The 13796-nt window shown below is 34.8% G+C and overlaps 1 protein-coding gene across 1 annotated transcript in view; it reads right to left on the reverse strand.

The window, feature by feature from the left end:
- LOC136029867 (rho GTPase-activating protein 21-B-like) overlaps positions 1 to 13796 on the reverse strand; it is a gene marked incomplete in the record, with an annotated part of 199960 nt that overhangs the window by 64566 nt on the left and 121598 nt on the right. Inside the window, 2 exon segments of the mRNA XM_065708329.1 lie at positions 4266 to 4442; positions 5409 to 6843. Of these exon segments, the coding sequence (XP_065564401.1) occupies positions 4266 to 4442; positions 5409 to 6843 (1612 nt within the window).

Consider the following 13796-nt stretch of genomic DNA (forward strand, 5'->3'; position numbering starts at 1 on the left):
CCCCCCGATTCACTTTGTGTCGCGTAAGAAAAATCCGGGTTTTGGCAGCACATTGGTCGAATATTCTAAGTAAAAATGCATTTTCTGCACCCGTGTGTTGCTTGAAAATGTATTGTAACCAAATGTGGAACTCAGCCACACTGACCTCTAAGATTAATTATAACAACGAAGAATACAATCAACGAGGTTAAGTGATTAAACTGAAAGTGGAAAATTCACCCAGACTACAGGCTGGCATTCCTCAGCAAGAAACTTTCTTATTTAAGTAAACAATACGTCGGTGAGAGTAACCTTCATTGTTATGCTGAGGGTTGTAACCAAAATCTCAGTGTCCCTTCAGCAGAAATCTTCCAGATCAAATATATTTGCAAAAAGGAAAAACATAACAAGATAAAAAAAAAATATAATAACATTCAAGGTAACAAGGGGAACCGCCGAGCTTTCATCTTTGCAAAATCGTCAACAAGCTAGTTGTGGTCTAAATTTTTTACTAAATCCTTCTCTGCAAATATCAAAAGGAGGTGACTGAGATTATCATCTCCTGTTGCAGACAGCAGGTAGTTTTTCACTACTTCTAGGCTAGAAAACAAACGCTCATTGCTCGCTGTTGTCACAGGAAGTGTGGCAGCAATACGAAGTACTTTAATTATTTCTGAGTAAGCCACTGGTAATGCCTGAAGATGGACGACAATGTCTAGGAAGTTTTCCGGCTTTTTCTCCTCATTGAGCAAGAAACGCTTGGCAATACCAGCTTGAGATTCGAAAAAATGCTGTCGATATCCAGCTCACCGTAAAGAGAAGAGAAACGCTTGAGCAGCTCTGTGTCCATAAACTTGGTTGAGCTTGGATCCAAGGCTTCGAGCGTACTCAGCACTGGCAAGTTATCTGTGAACCTTCTGTCAAATTCGGCTAGTAGATGGTCAAAAGTTTTGAAGTATTCTTGCTTCATTTCATCCGCCAAAGTAGTCATCCAATTTCCAGATTCGATTAAATTCTTTCCTAGCGTCAAAGTCATCACAAATTGTTTCCGATGCTTGGTGATTTTTCGGGTTCTTCGAGGTCGTCCTTTCTGACCAACAGAGGAGGGTCTAGTCGCGGGTCCATTCACAGCAGGTACTTCAATTTCGAGTTCTGTTACAAACTCTTTAGCCTTCTTGAAAAGCGACACAAATGAAGCAACTGAACGCAGGTCGGTGAGTTTGCTTCTCGTGGCCTGAATCAGGGTGCGCGATCGAGAAATAACCAAGTCGACGGTGACGGCATGGAGCCGCTGAGACAACGATTTTGTCGCTCGCATAATTGCTTCTATATAGTGCAATTGGAAGATAACAAGGAACGATTCCATCAAGGAATGATAGGCCAGGAACTGACCTATTTTTGTCTATCAACTTAGAGAAATTACTGCAAATATTCAGAATTTATAATATTAATATAATCATATGTATCTAACCTGCTTTCAAAGTTTAAAATTGTTAATAGCAAATAGTGTTATTATTATGGCCGGCAAAGGGCCCTTTTTGGTGGAAGCTTGGGCCCCTTGGAAAATCTGGGGTGGGAATTCCCCCCCCCCCAAATGGCACCTCTGGCAAAGGTACGGGTATTTATTACCAGTGGCTTTAGGTGATCTCAAGAATAAATTGCATAAAACAGATTCTTGATATGCAAATTCCAAAGTTTAAGTAAAGAGCAAAGTTGAAACTTAACGAACAAAAATTATTGCTACGCAGATTACGCGAGGGATCTTCAATACTAGCTAAAATAAACTGACTCGTTATATTTTCTTTACCTGTCGAATTTAAAAACTGCCGTTTTATAAAAAAAAAAAAAAAAAGTAGGGATTAGAATATTTTAAGAGAGATAAAGTGTTTATAATACAATAATAAGATAGCCATTGAGCAGCTTTAGAAAAAGCTCAAAGGATTCATTTTTACAGTTCTTTTTTTCTGACAAGTTAGAATTTAAACAGATATAAAATAAAATAAATCCACATTTTGGACAATACTTTAAAAATTTATTAGGCAATTTCACTTTTGAAGCGGCGTGTTAATGAATAGCTCGTTCCAAAATTAAGATGCATAGAACAGAAATTGTTCTAGTGGCACTTGCTAAGTGTTTTTGATACTTCCCGGGGTGGCATTTTTTTTTTTGAAGGCAGCAATAACATAGAAAGGGTTATATTTAAACACATCAATATCTCTTTTCCTTTGAATTTATAATTTTTTCCGGGAATATTTTACAGGTTCAAAGACCATTTTACCAGTGCGTGTGGACTTACTACGGAAAATGTCCTAAAACACTAACCAAATATTTCATTCCGACTCTTCATAGGGATATATATAGATATAGGGATAAATATAGGGATAGGAAGATATTAGAAAGGTGTATAGGAGGAAGAGGCATTCATAAAGGCTGTCACTACAAAAACGTTCAAAAAAGTTCCATAGGGTTCACTTCAATTTCAGTGCAGGCTGTTAGGGGCAGTAGACTTTCAAACCTGTTGCATATAAATGCCACAGGCATGATTGAGAATAACGAAAGAAATTTAATGTTAGAGTTGCAAACTTAAAACAAAAATAGACCGAAGCAGATATGGAAAGATATATTAAAACAATCCAATACAAGGGGAGAGACGGAAAAAGATGTTGGTTTACAGTAGAACCTATGAAATTTGCAATGATGTCCGTTTCCGATGCAAGACTTCAAGAAAGAGGAACAAATTAATTCATCTTTTTTAATAGGTTTTGATTGAACAACCTGGAACAGGAATCACCCAAACCAGCGAATACTAAAATACCCCCCCCCCCCAAAAAAAAAATCAGCACTTAAGACGCTATTAGTTTTTTCCTGTTAAACTAAAAAATTCTATTTGTTCTAAACAAAATTTGAATTTCAAAATGACATAAATCATAGGAAATAAGTGTCCTGTGGTGGCGCAGTAGATTTGACCTTAGCTTGGTAATACGGGACCCAGAGATCGAATCACGCTGCAGGAATGCATTGCAGGGCCGACGCAGGGACCTTAGTAGTCAAGAAGCGTCGTTAATTTTTAAATAAATAAATAGGAAATAAGTCTAGAAATAAATGTAAGTTGCGAATGCTTTAAAATTGTTCGTTTGAAATTAAAATTAAAGAAGCAGAAAGAGGTAAAATGTTTACTGTTTAACCAAAAGCTCGGCACGAGATTATTTTGCATGTTGTTTTTTCTTAGAAAGTTGCTCGCCTTTAGCTGAAAAAAAAAACCCATTAAGTTTATGTCGTCAATTAAAAACCATTACGAGCCTTTGCTTATAACACTCGATACTGTTAGGGGCAAGTCCACTAAGACTAATGGTTATTCTTGATAATCAAAGCAAATAAACTGCTAGCTAGGGCAATTTATACATTTTTGTTGTTTAATACTCAGTCATTATATTTGGGAATATACATCACGGCTTAATATGAGGAGGTGTCTCAGATTTTTTAATTATAATAAGGGGTTTCTCAATCTTCATCAGCTGGCGTACATCTCGGTGTAGAACTTGAAATTTGCGTGCCACGCAGCGACATAATCTACACTAAGCGTTGTATACTTGCAGCACACAACTTGCGTTATGCGGTTTATGCCCTTTTTAAATAGTGAGTAACCTCATTTTTTACGTGTGACAAAAAACTGCACATTTTACGCTCTATACGCAGAATTTTTTTTTTTTTTTTTTTTAGAAAAAATACTTATTAAAAATAAATGAATTACCTAGGTAGCCTAAATGTCGTGGCTTCATGTTTAGTATATAGTATAAACATTCATTTTTATTAGCAATTGACTTAAAAGCTCTGAAAATAGTTTTTCCCCATAGATGGCCCACCAACAAAGCCTTTTAAACCTCTGTAAAGAAAATAAACCTCTGAAAATAATGCAAATACGTGTAATAACAAATAAACGTAAATATATATGCAATATATGTAAACAATGAATTAATATAAAATAAATAAATAATAATAATAAATAAATAGTAAAATATATAAATAACAAATAAATAAGGAAATATGTAAATAAGACTCTGTAAAGACGACCATGTGGTGTAGATAAAAGGCAAAAATCAAATTGTCTTAAGATCGGTCTTCCAAAAATACTAATAAAGCAAATCCTTTATTTTTGGGGTATGATGGTTTTTAAAATGTTTTTACGGAGAAATCGATAGATACAGAAAAAACTCTGATGAGTGAGAAGGAAAAAAGATAGAGGGCCGTCGGCAAAACAAAGAGGGAGACACTACCATCCATCAAACCTTTTTTGCAAAAAATCTCTATTCCTTTAACGCCATTTAAAGTCAGGTATGATTTCGAAATGGCTCTAATGTTTGTATCTGTAGGTGCTCCTAAAACAGGGGGCTCACTGATAGACGCATAGGACTTTCTATTAGCTGTTGCCATCTTCTTTATAATCGAAAATCGACGTTGAACACCTTGAAAAATATAAATAACGTATACTTAAAGTCGAGGGTGTATCAAGAATTTTTTTTTTGGGGGGGGGTGTACAAAAACTTTAAAAAATACTACTAACACTAAATTTATATGCGTTTTTGTTACGATTTTATTAATCGGACAAAAATTTCAGACGAAAGAGGTTCAAGGCCTGAACCCCCTTCCCTTAATAGGGCCTTTTAAGGAAGAATTGTAGGAAAACCCGTTAAAGAAAAAGTTTTTTTTTTGTGGGAATATGTACAAATTTTAAACAGTTCCTAATCGTTCGTCTATCCAGAACTTTCACTCACTGGTATTTTGCCTTTAATTGACCACAACTGTTGGGGCAAATGAGCTGGACTTCCTCATATAGGAGGAGCTATGGTAAGGAGCTCGGGCCTTCGACATTCATGAATAGGTCACGTGCCATCGATGGGAAAGCGATCTGAAACCCCATTTGATGAAAAAAAGAAAAAAACTAAGATCTGTCTATGTTTCTTATGGTGTTAACCCACAGCCATGTCCAGCATTATTTCGGGGGAGGGGTACAAAAACCATGAAAATTGTTTTCTTTATATCCATTTGTTCATATGAATTTGTTTATAGGCCTATGCATTTTTGTTGCGTTTCTATGAGTCGAACAGAAATTTTGAGGGTTCAAGACCCCAACCCCCCTCCCTGGATACGGCCTTATGTCAACTACAGAATATGTTATACAGTCAAAGGCCTTACATAATTTCGATCCAAATGGCCACGGAATGAATCCAACCGTTTTGAAATTATTGCCAAGTCCCACGGCGTTTAAGACTTTATAGTTAACCTTTCTGGTATACTGTAGTAGATTGGACAAGAGTAAATGTGGATCTAAGTTCGATCTCAGAATGACGGCAGCGATTTAGCTAGCACCATAGATAAAACAAACGATAACAGTAAAACGAACATTGAAATGAGTAACGAAGGAAACATACCTTGTACATCGGTGCTTCGGGTGCCCTCTTTTTTCTGCTCCCTCGCCTGTTGCGATGAAATAACCTTAGTAATGGTTAATTTGGCTTCACTCTTATCCTGAGGTGACGGGGTTTGAACTATTTCATCAATCCTTGCTAGCGGTGCTCTCTTTATCTCACCCCCGTTGGCATTTTCACTAATCACATTCAACGTTGTAACAAAGCCCTTTTGTTTAACGGTGCCAGAAATCGGACTCGCACTAGGACTTTCACTTCCAGAGCTGACAGATGAACTAGATCCATAAAATGGTCTAGGGGTAGTATTGCCAACACTACCTGGACTAATTATCGTATGGGTAGGACTAATATTTCCGTTGGGATTGGGTGGAGTAATTTTTCGAACACTAAATACTAGAGACCAGGGTTCAACACTTTTTAGAACATTAAGTTGTTCAACTGTTGTTTTCGGCTCGGGTGCATCTACACTTTGAGACTGAGATGGCTTATCACTACTTGCAACACTGTCATCACTAGGCAAAGAATGGCTGTGGGTTAGCTTATGGGTTGTAGGTGGCCATATAAGGGGTTTTGGTAACTTTTGCGGCTGAACATAAAATTCTTTTGGCACAGGTGGAGATTGAGGAGATGGCCAATAGGGCCTATTTAAAAACTCCTCTTTCTGCTCAAAGCTTTTTCGTATCCTATTCATTACACTATCATTAGCCTCCATACTAGCATTCGAATCACGCCTATCCGGCAAACTTCCGGTACTTGCACCATCGGTTTTATTATTCAGACTTGGAGTACTGTTCGAACAACTCCCATCCTGGGATTTCAAATAATGAAACGCGCTGAATGGTTTACTTGGATCAATATTCACACAGGATCTGCGCGAACTCGTTTCACTTAAAGAGACACTATTATCCAAAGCAAGGCTATAACGACTTCTCCCCTCGTATGGAGAAAGGCTTCTATTTAAGTTTACAGAAGGTAAAGTAAGCCCACCTGAACTAAGTTGAATTGGAGAAAGGCTACGATTAAGGTATGTTGGTACTGCTAAACGATTGCATTCTTCCATGGACTTTTCGCCACCCAAATTCGGACGCTCTAAAAATGAACGCTTTTGAGCTAACATTTGTTGCTGATGAGACGAATTACTTTTATATGATTGTAAACTCTGAGAATGGAGGCAATTCTCTGTAAGTGCTGGTGAACTATTTTGCACCATTTCAAAGGGCTTAAGAAAAATTTTAGCTGAAGTTTGAGCGTGTTTATCACCAGGTATCACTAAAGGTCTTTGAGTACTTTCTGAAGCATAAGGTTTAGGCCGGGGTAGATGAAGGAGCAACTGGTTATGATTTTTCTGACGCTGTGGCGGTTGCACACCGGTTGGTGGAGACATGGTAATATTAGGTCTTGGATTTGTTTGGGGCGCATGTGCAGCTTCCTTGAAACACTTTAAGAGAATTCAATCGTTAGCTTCAGTAGTACATACAAAAAATGAGACAAATGCAAAACAACAATTAATTGAGCTTATACTTAGTTCAATGGTTGGAAAAACTAACAGTGAGGAATGAAAAAATTGAAAATATATATACATATATATATATATATATATATATATATATATTAGCAAAAGTTACAATATCAAAAGTAGCGATTTCGGACAGAAAATTTTACACTTTGATCTTCCAATAAAAAAAAGCACATGATGAAAAGACTAGTTATGGTAATTCAAATTTAGTCGAGTCACAAAGAAATGAAAAAAAAATCTATTTTGACTTTTTTTTTCACTGTTAATTAAAGCTTGAAATGTGTTAAAGAGAATAGGAGAGACAAATATTTGTTTGAACATGAACTGAACATACTTTTTAACCTCTTAGATATCCTAATAAATTGAATACCATAAAAATGCTTCTAAGAATTAGCGTGATATCTTGAGTAATATTTATGACTTTCTATGGGATACAAAAAACGACAAGCTATTGTTTTCATAACAGCACTACTCTGGCCCAATCTAGAATATATACCCAATATCAAGCTCTAAATCTACTTTAACGGGGCATCTTTTGAACGGGAGCCGAAGTATTCCCCCTTCCCAGAAAATTCCCACCAATATTCCCCCTGGATAATTTCAGATGTTCATTAGGAGGGAAATTGAGTTACTTATTACTGTTAAAATGTTTTAGCTAATACTTGTAAATTGGTAGCTTACTGCTTTTTCAGTTTCCTGCTTGAGAGTTCAAATATTGGATTTTGAATCGAATGTTGGAAAAGATCAGATTATTTAATCAGAACTTTTGATGAACAGTAATTTTGTTGAATACGTTCTTAATAATAATTTTACTACAGGAATCCGGGTGGACAGAGACGGGTATTATTGTTCACGTAGATGGAACTTCTGCATGACTTGCTCTTCTACATGGGTGATGCAATCAACACCTCTACGATAGTGTTCTCTGATATTTAGACACATTGTATACGTGCATTTAAATACGTTTAAGCATTTTGTATAGAAAAAGAGAAAAATTACCATTAAAAATCGGTGAAAACAAAGCTCCTGGTAGTACTTGTTACTAATCATTGCCGAAGAATTTCCTGAAAAGGCCAATGGTGCCCCGCCTTGACTTTCCACCTCTGTGTCGGTAGAAACGTGAATGCAACATTTATACAGGTCTAGTAATTATACCTTCGGGGATTTCAACCCCCTCTAAGCCGTAAGGGCAAGGGCTGTAAGTTAGGCAACTCGTTCATTTGTTACATAATAGTATATATATATATATATATATATATATATATATATATATATATATATATATATATATATATATATATATATATATATATATATATATATATATATATATATATATATATATATATATATATATATATATATATATATATATATATATATATATATATATCATGAAAAGAGAAATCACCAATGCAACAGCACAAACACAAACACACACACACACACACAAAAAAAAAAGAGAGACAGAAGGAGAAAAGGAAGACTGTTTTCCTAAATTAGTGATTTATATAGACCAGCACTTGAATGAGGCCTTAACCCTACTCATCCATACAATCACATAGGTCAAACAGCATAGCCACACACAATCAACCATAAAGAATAATCCATCGACAGGCAGTCATGTCGTCAATAAGTATAAGTCGTCATTTACCAAACAATAGAAAAAATAATATAGACAAATAATTCAGAGGCAACACCCAACATAAGGGCTCACCAGGAGAATACACTGGCCTATATAGGGTTTCGCCACTGTAAATTCTCTACCCAGCACAGTGTTGTGGCTACCACAGAATATCCATGGCATCCCCGCGTCAGGTATCACCCTCAAAATATATGCCTATGAAAGAAAAAAACAAACAGCAAATGTAAAACAACCGAGTAAAACCAAAACAAGCTTATCCTGTTAATATATCCTTCCCTTTAGCAACAATAGATAAACTAAATATTATAAATTTTGCCAAATCACAAATATTAACACATTGCAAAAAACCTGAATGAACTAAACAATGATAGAATTCATCTTTACCGTGTGGCTAATTTTTAAGAAAATCCGCTCAATTAGAAACACAATTCAAAATAAATGGCGCTGCGACAACATTTCTCGAACCTCCGAAATTAGTTGAAAATTTCTTTAAGTATTTCTAGATAATTCTTTTGATATTTATTTAAAAGTTCGTTATAATGAAAACTAAATTTTTTAAATTGCCAAGTTAATTTATTTGCAGAAAAACCTCTTGATATTAATTTTTGGCTTAAGATTTTACATCTATTTTTAAAATCAATATAATTACTACAAATCCTTGCATAACGAAGTAACTGTGAGAAAAACGCTGAATATGTGATATTTGAGTGTATATTATTTTCAGGGAATGGGAAACTAATCACTTCAAAATCAAAAATCATCCGTTTTATTATACATTTTAAAACTTAATTTATTATTATCACAAATATTAATATTTAAATCTAAGAAATTATCTTCATGACCAGCGCCATGACTAGGCTCAAGAATAAGCTCTGATGGATATATATTTTTAGAAATATCAATGAAATCCTTACAATTTAAGACCAAAATATCATCTAAATATCTTTTATTATTTGACAAAGCATGTTTTAAATTAATTGGATTATTCTTATCCTTCATATATTTAAATTCTAGTTGACTTAAAAACAAGTCAGCTATAAATGGGCTGGCATTCCCCCCCCCCCATGGGAATTCCCACAATTTGCTTGTACAAATCACCCCCAAATCTTAAATAAATATTGTATAAAACAAATTCCAAAAACTCAAAAATCATATCCAAGCTGTAACATCTCAAGTTAACTGTAGTATTAAAGCAATTTGTCCATATAGCTTTTTTATTATAACTGTCTATTTTTAAGAACCTTTTACTAGATAAGAGGAAAGATTTCTTGATAACAGTTTTTAAATTATCAAACACTACATTAAGTGATAAATTAGTATACATTGTCGCAAAATCGAAAGACTCAATTCTTTTAGCTGAAACCATTGTTAAAGAATCTATCACCTGCAGTGAATTATTAACACTCCAATATGGATTAAAATTCGAAAATTTTTTAATACCAGAACAATAGGTTTTAAGTTTATTTACAATTTCCTTTAAAATTAAAGAAAGGTCAGTAGCAGCAACGCGGGTTGGACATTTAGCTGCTCCAGCAATAAACCGTGGTTTAGGGGGATTCTTATGAAATTTTACAGTCCAATACAGGAAAGGGAACTTTTTATCATTGTCATTTATTTTAATATTAAAATTTTAAAAAGTATTTCTTCAGTCTTTTCAATTAAATTCTCATCCTCTATATTTACCTTTTCGTAAACATTAGTTGTGCATAACTCCCTTTTTAAGATATCACAATACAGCTTCTGACAAATTATGGTATATGTTATATGTTAATATAACATATATAATATATGTTAAAAAGTACATACACTTTAACAACAATAAATAACTTTCAATTTTCCGTCTAATGAAAATCTGGAATTATCCAGGGGGGAGATGGGTGGATATTATTAGGGGGAAAGTTTCGTGGGGGGAAATTTCCTGGGAGAACACCGCCGGGGGATTTCTGGGGGAAATAGACCGGGGGAATACGCCAAGGCTCTTTTTGAACATGTTTTATCGCCACTATACTCTCAAGTGTACGTATAAAAAATAATGTACAAAGCAAGAAATCCTACAGAGGAGTAGCACCTTTAAAGGCGAGAAATTACGCATACATTATATATTTAGACAAACCTTTCATGAAGGAGATGGAAGGTACATGCTGAAGGATAAATACTGGTATACATCTACATATATGTTTAAGAAACTGGATATAAAAGAAGTTTTGTTGGCAATTTACGCCCCCTTCCCCAGAGAACAAGCCTCTTGGCCAACACTCAAATAAAATTCTGGCTAAGGATGTGAATATAATTCATTGCTTCTACATATACATTTCCTAATTAATATCCTGAAGCCCACTTAATGACAATCAATAATAGTATTGTATTCTTATCATACACAAATACCGGAAAACAAACATAATTAGCTTTTGTAAACAAAGGAACAAGAAAGGTAAAGGAGGAAAAAATGAATGCTGAAGATGAGAAGACAATGGAAGATGTACTTTCAAGGCCAAAAATAATAATAACAATAAAACAGCTTTAGGATCAGAAATTGAATTGTCATTTAAAGTTGGGCTGTGTCGGCTTTCCAAACCAGAATGCACTGAATTCAAAATTACTTTTTGAGCAACTGAATTTTGACTTCGGGACAAGCGCTAATGACAAGGCATTTCCAGGAAATTTAAAACTTCTATGTTTAAAATTTCGGTACTTGTCTGTTAAACAGAACATCCTCAAGAATTACCCTGTTTGAGATGGGACAAAACCGGTTTGAATCGGTTACGATTTGCCTATTTTTAGTGAGAAAACCACGATGTATGTATATTTTAACTAAATAGTTAATATTTAGAGGTGATTAGGGGATAAGTTGAATTAGGTTAGGTTGGACTAGGTATTTAATATAATGCGTTCTGTGCAACCTGATTTCCATAATTCTTTGTTTTAGTTTCCACAATTTAGTTTCTAAAGTATTATACTATCATCATGTTTTGGTATATTTCATTAGGATTAACCTAACTTCACTTTTTGAGGCTGTTCTGTTTAATAGACAAGTACAAACATTTCTATGATAGGAGGTGGGTATTTGTGCCAGTCTTGGGATGAGGAGTGGTCTCATTCTTCCTCTTTGGTGTAGGTATGGAACTCACTAGGCTACAAGGAAAACGATGGTTACTTCCACACTTTCAATTGAGTAGATCAATAAGAGACAGCTGACGGTTTATCAGACGTTACCAAACGCCAAAATAAGTTCAATAGCTTTTATACTGCATCTAGCTATAAATTTGGGTGAAAAATTTTCCCCTACACTGTCTTGAATTTGACGCGGATGGTATAGGCAAAAAAAAAAGATCCAAACAAAAATTATTTTTGAGATGTTTGTACAGTATAAGCTAGAGCTAGCATTGTGTCAATTAAGCTTAGTTTTTACCATATTCGATAAAATCGCACATGTGTATCATAAGAAATTTTGTCTTCCTATCTTCGGCTTCAGTGAGGCATAAGCAGGGTTGTCACACCTATTGATTTACCATTATTTCTAGCGATTTTTTATACTGTCAAGTGATTTTCTTCTAGCTAGTGATTTATAGTGTTTTCGTTCTAAAACTGGTGCTTTTTTTCGAAATCTAGCGATTTTTCAAAAAAGAGCCCGTAAACTTGATTCAATCGAATAAATCATACAAGGAGCTAATTAAAAAAAAGCAAAATAGTTATTCACTATAGTTCCTAATATGTTCCAGATTAGAATTTATGCAAATTTACCGGCTCTGAAACTTCCGATATCCCACCATATGTCGATATCAGATATAGACCTAAGAGCGTTATCATTAAGGTAATAGGCGAACCTAATTAATCGCAAAATTGCAAAAATGTTCTTTAATTCCAATTTCACAACATTTGCTCAGGTCGAATTTAGCTGTCTTCATATTTATGGTTTTTTTCTCTATAATCTATCAGTTCTAAATTAGATTTTCTTCTTTTAGAACCTTCCAAATAGAACAGAAATGGATTCATTAAAAAATCAGAAGTATAGACTAATATAAGTATAGATATAATATAAGTATAAGTATAACTAATATAAGTATAAGTTAAGTAAAAAGATCAGTATAGACTAAATATAATTTAAAAATTAAAAAAAAAGAAATCGTTGAAAAAGAAAATAGGACTTAATGCTTTTTTATAATAGGATTTGTAGTATAACTAGACAGATCAAATCGATTGTAGTTTGATTATTGAAGTCGGTTGGGAGTAAGGGGGGTATCTACTCGGGGACAACGTATATTAATGAATCTGCAGATATTAATAAAAGAATAAATGAGTGCCTTGTGTGCGCTTGGAACTGCCACATTAAGCCATCTTATCACGATATTGTTCAGTTTATATATGAAAATGATTCTATTCAGTTGCTTGGTTTATGTGAAACGTTTTTGGGTAAGGGTAGTCTTCTCTCGTTCTATAGTTTTCCAGGCTATTGTCTGGAATTGAAAAACCGTTCACGTATGGGCAGAGGCCATACGTGAAGAGGGCATTTGAAACAATTCCTTTTACTATAATACTATAAACACAGTTCAGACAGTTCAATTCACCCGGTAGGGAATGCCTTTCAAAAGACCGCAAAAGGTAAGAACAACTCTCAATATATTATTCAGACAATGCAATAATTTTAGAATCAAAATGAACAAATCAGATGAAGGGGAAGGGCTATACTCTTTCCCTCATTTATCTTTGTTTTTATGGCACTTGGTATTAACCAAGTGACATATAGCAATCGCCAATTCTGTCGGTCTGTCTGTCGGTCCCGGTTTTGCTACTTTAGGCACTTCCAGGTAAGCTAGGACGATGAAATTTGGCAGGCGTATCAGGGACATGACCAGCTTAAACTAGAAATAGTCCTTTTCTCAATTTGACCATCTGGAGGAGAGTGGGGGCCCAGTTAATTCGTAAAAAATAGAAAAATGAAGTATTTTTAACTTATGAGCGGGTGATGGGATCTTAATGAAATTTGATGTTTGGAATGATATTGTGTCTCAGAGCTCTTATTTTAAATCCCGACCGGATCTGATGACATTGGCGGGAGTTGGAGAGGGGAAACCTAAAATCTTGGAAAACACTTAGAGTGGAGGGATCGGGATGAAACGTGATGAAAAAAATAAGCACAAGTCCCAGATACATGATTGGCATAATCGGAACGGATCCGCTCTCTTTGCGGTAGTTGGGGGGGGGGGTTATTTCTGAAAAATTAGAAAAAATG

The sequence above is a fragment of the Artemia franciscana genome, chromosome 8, assembly GCF_032884065.1.
Source record: "Artemia franciscana chromosome 8, ASM3288406v1, whole genome shotgun sequence".
Lineage (NCBI taxonomy): Eukaryota > Metazoa > Arthropoda > Branchiopoda > Anostraca > Artemiidae > Artemia > Artemia franciscana.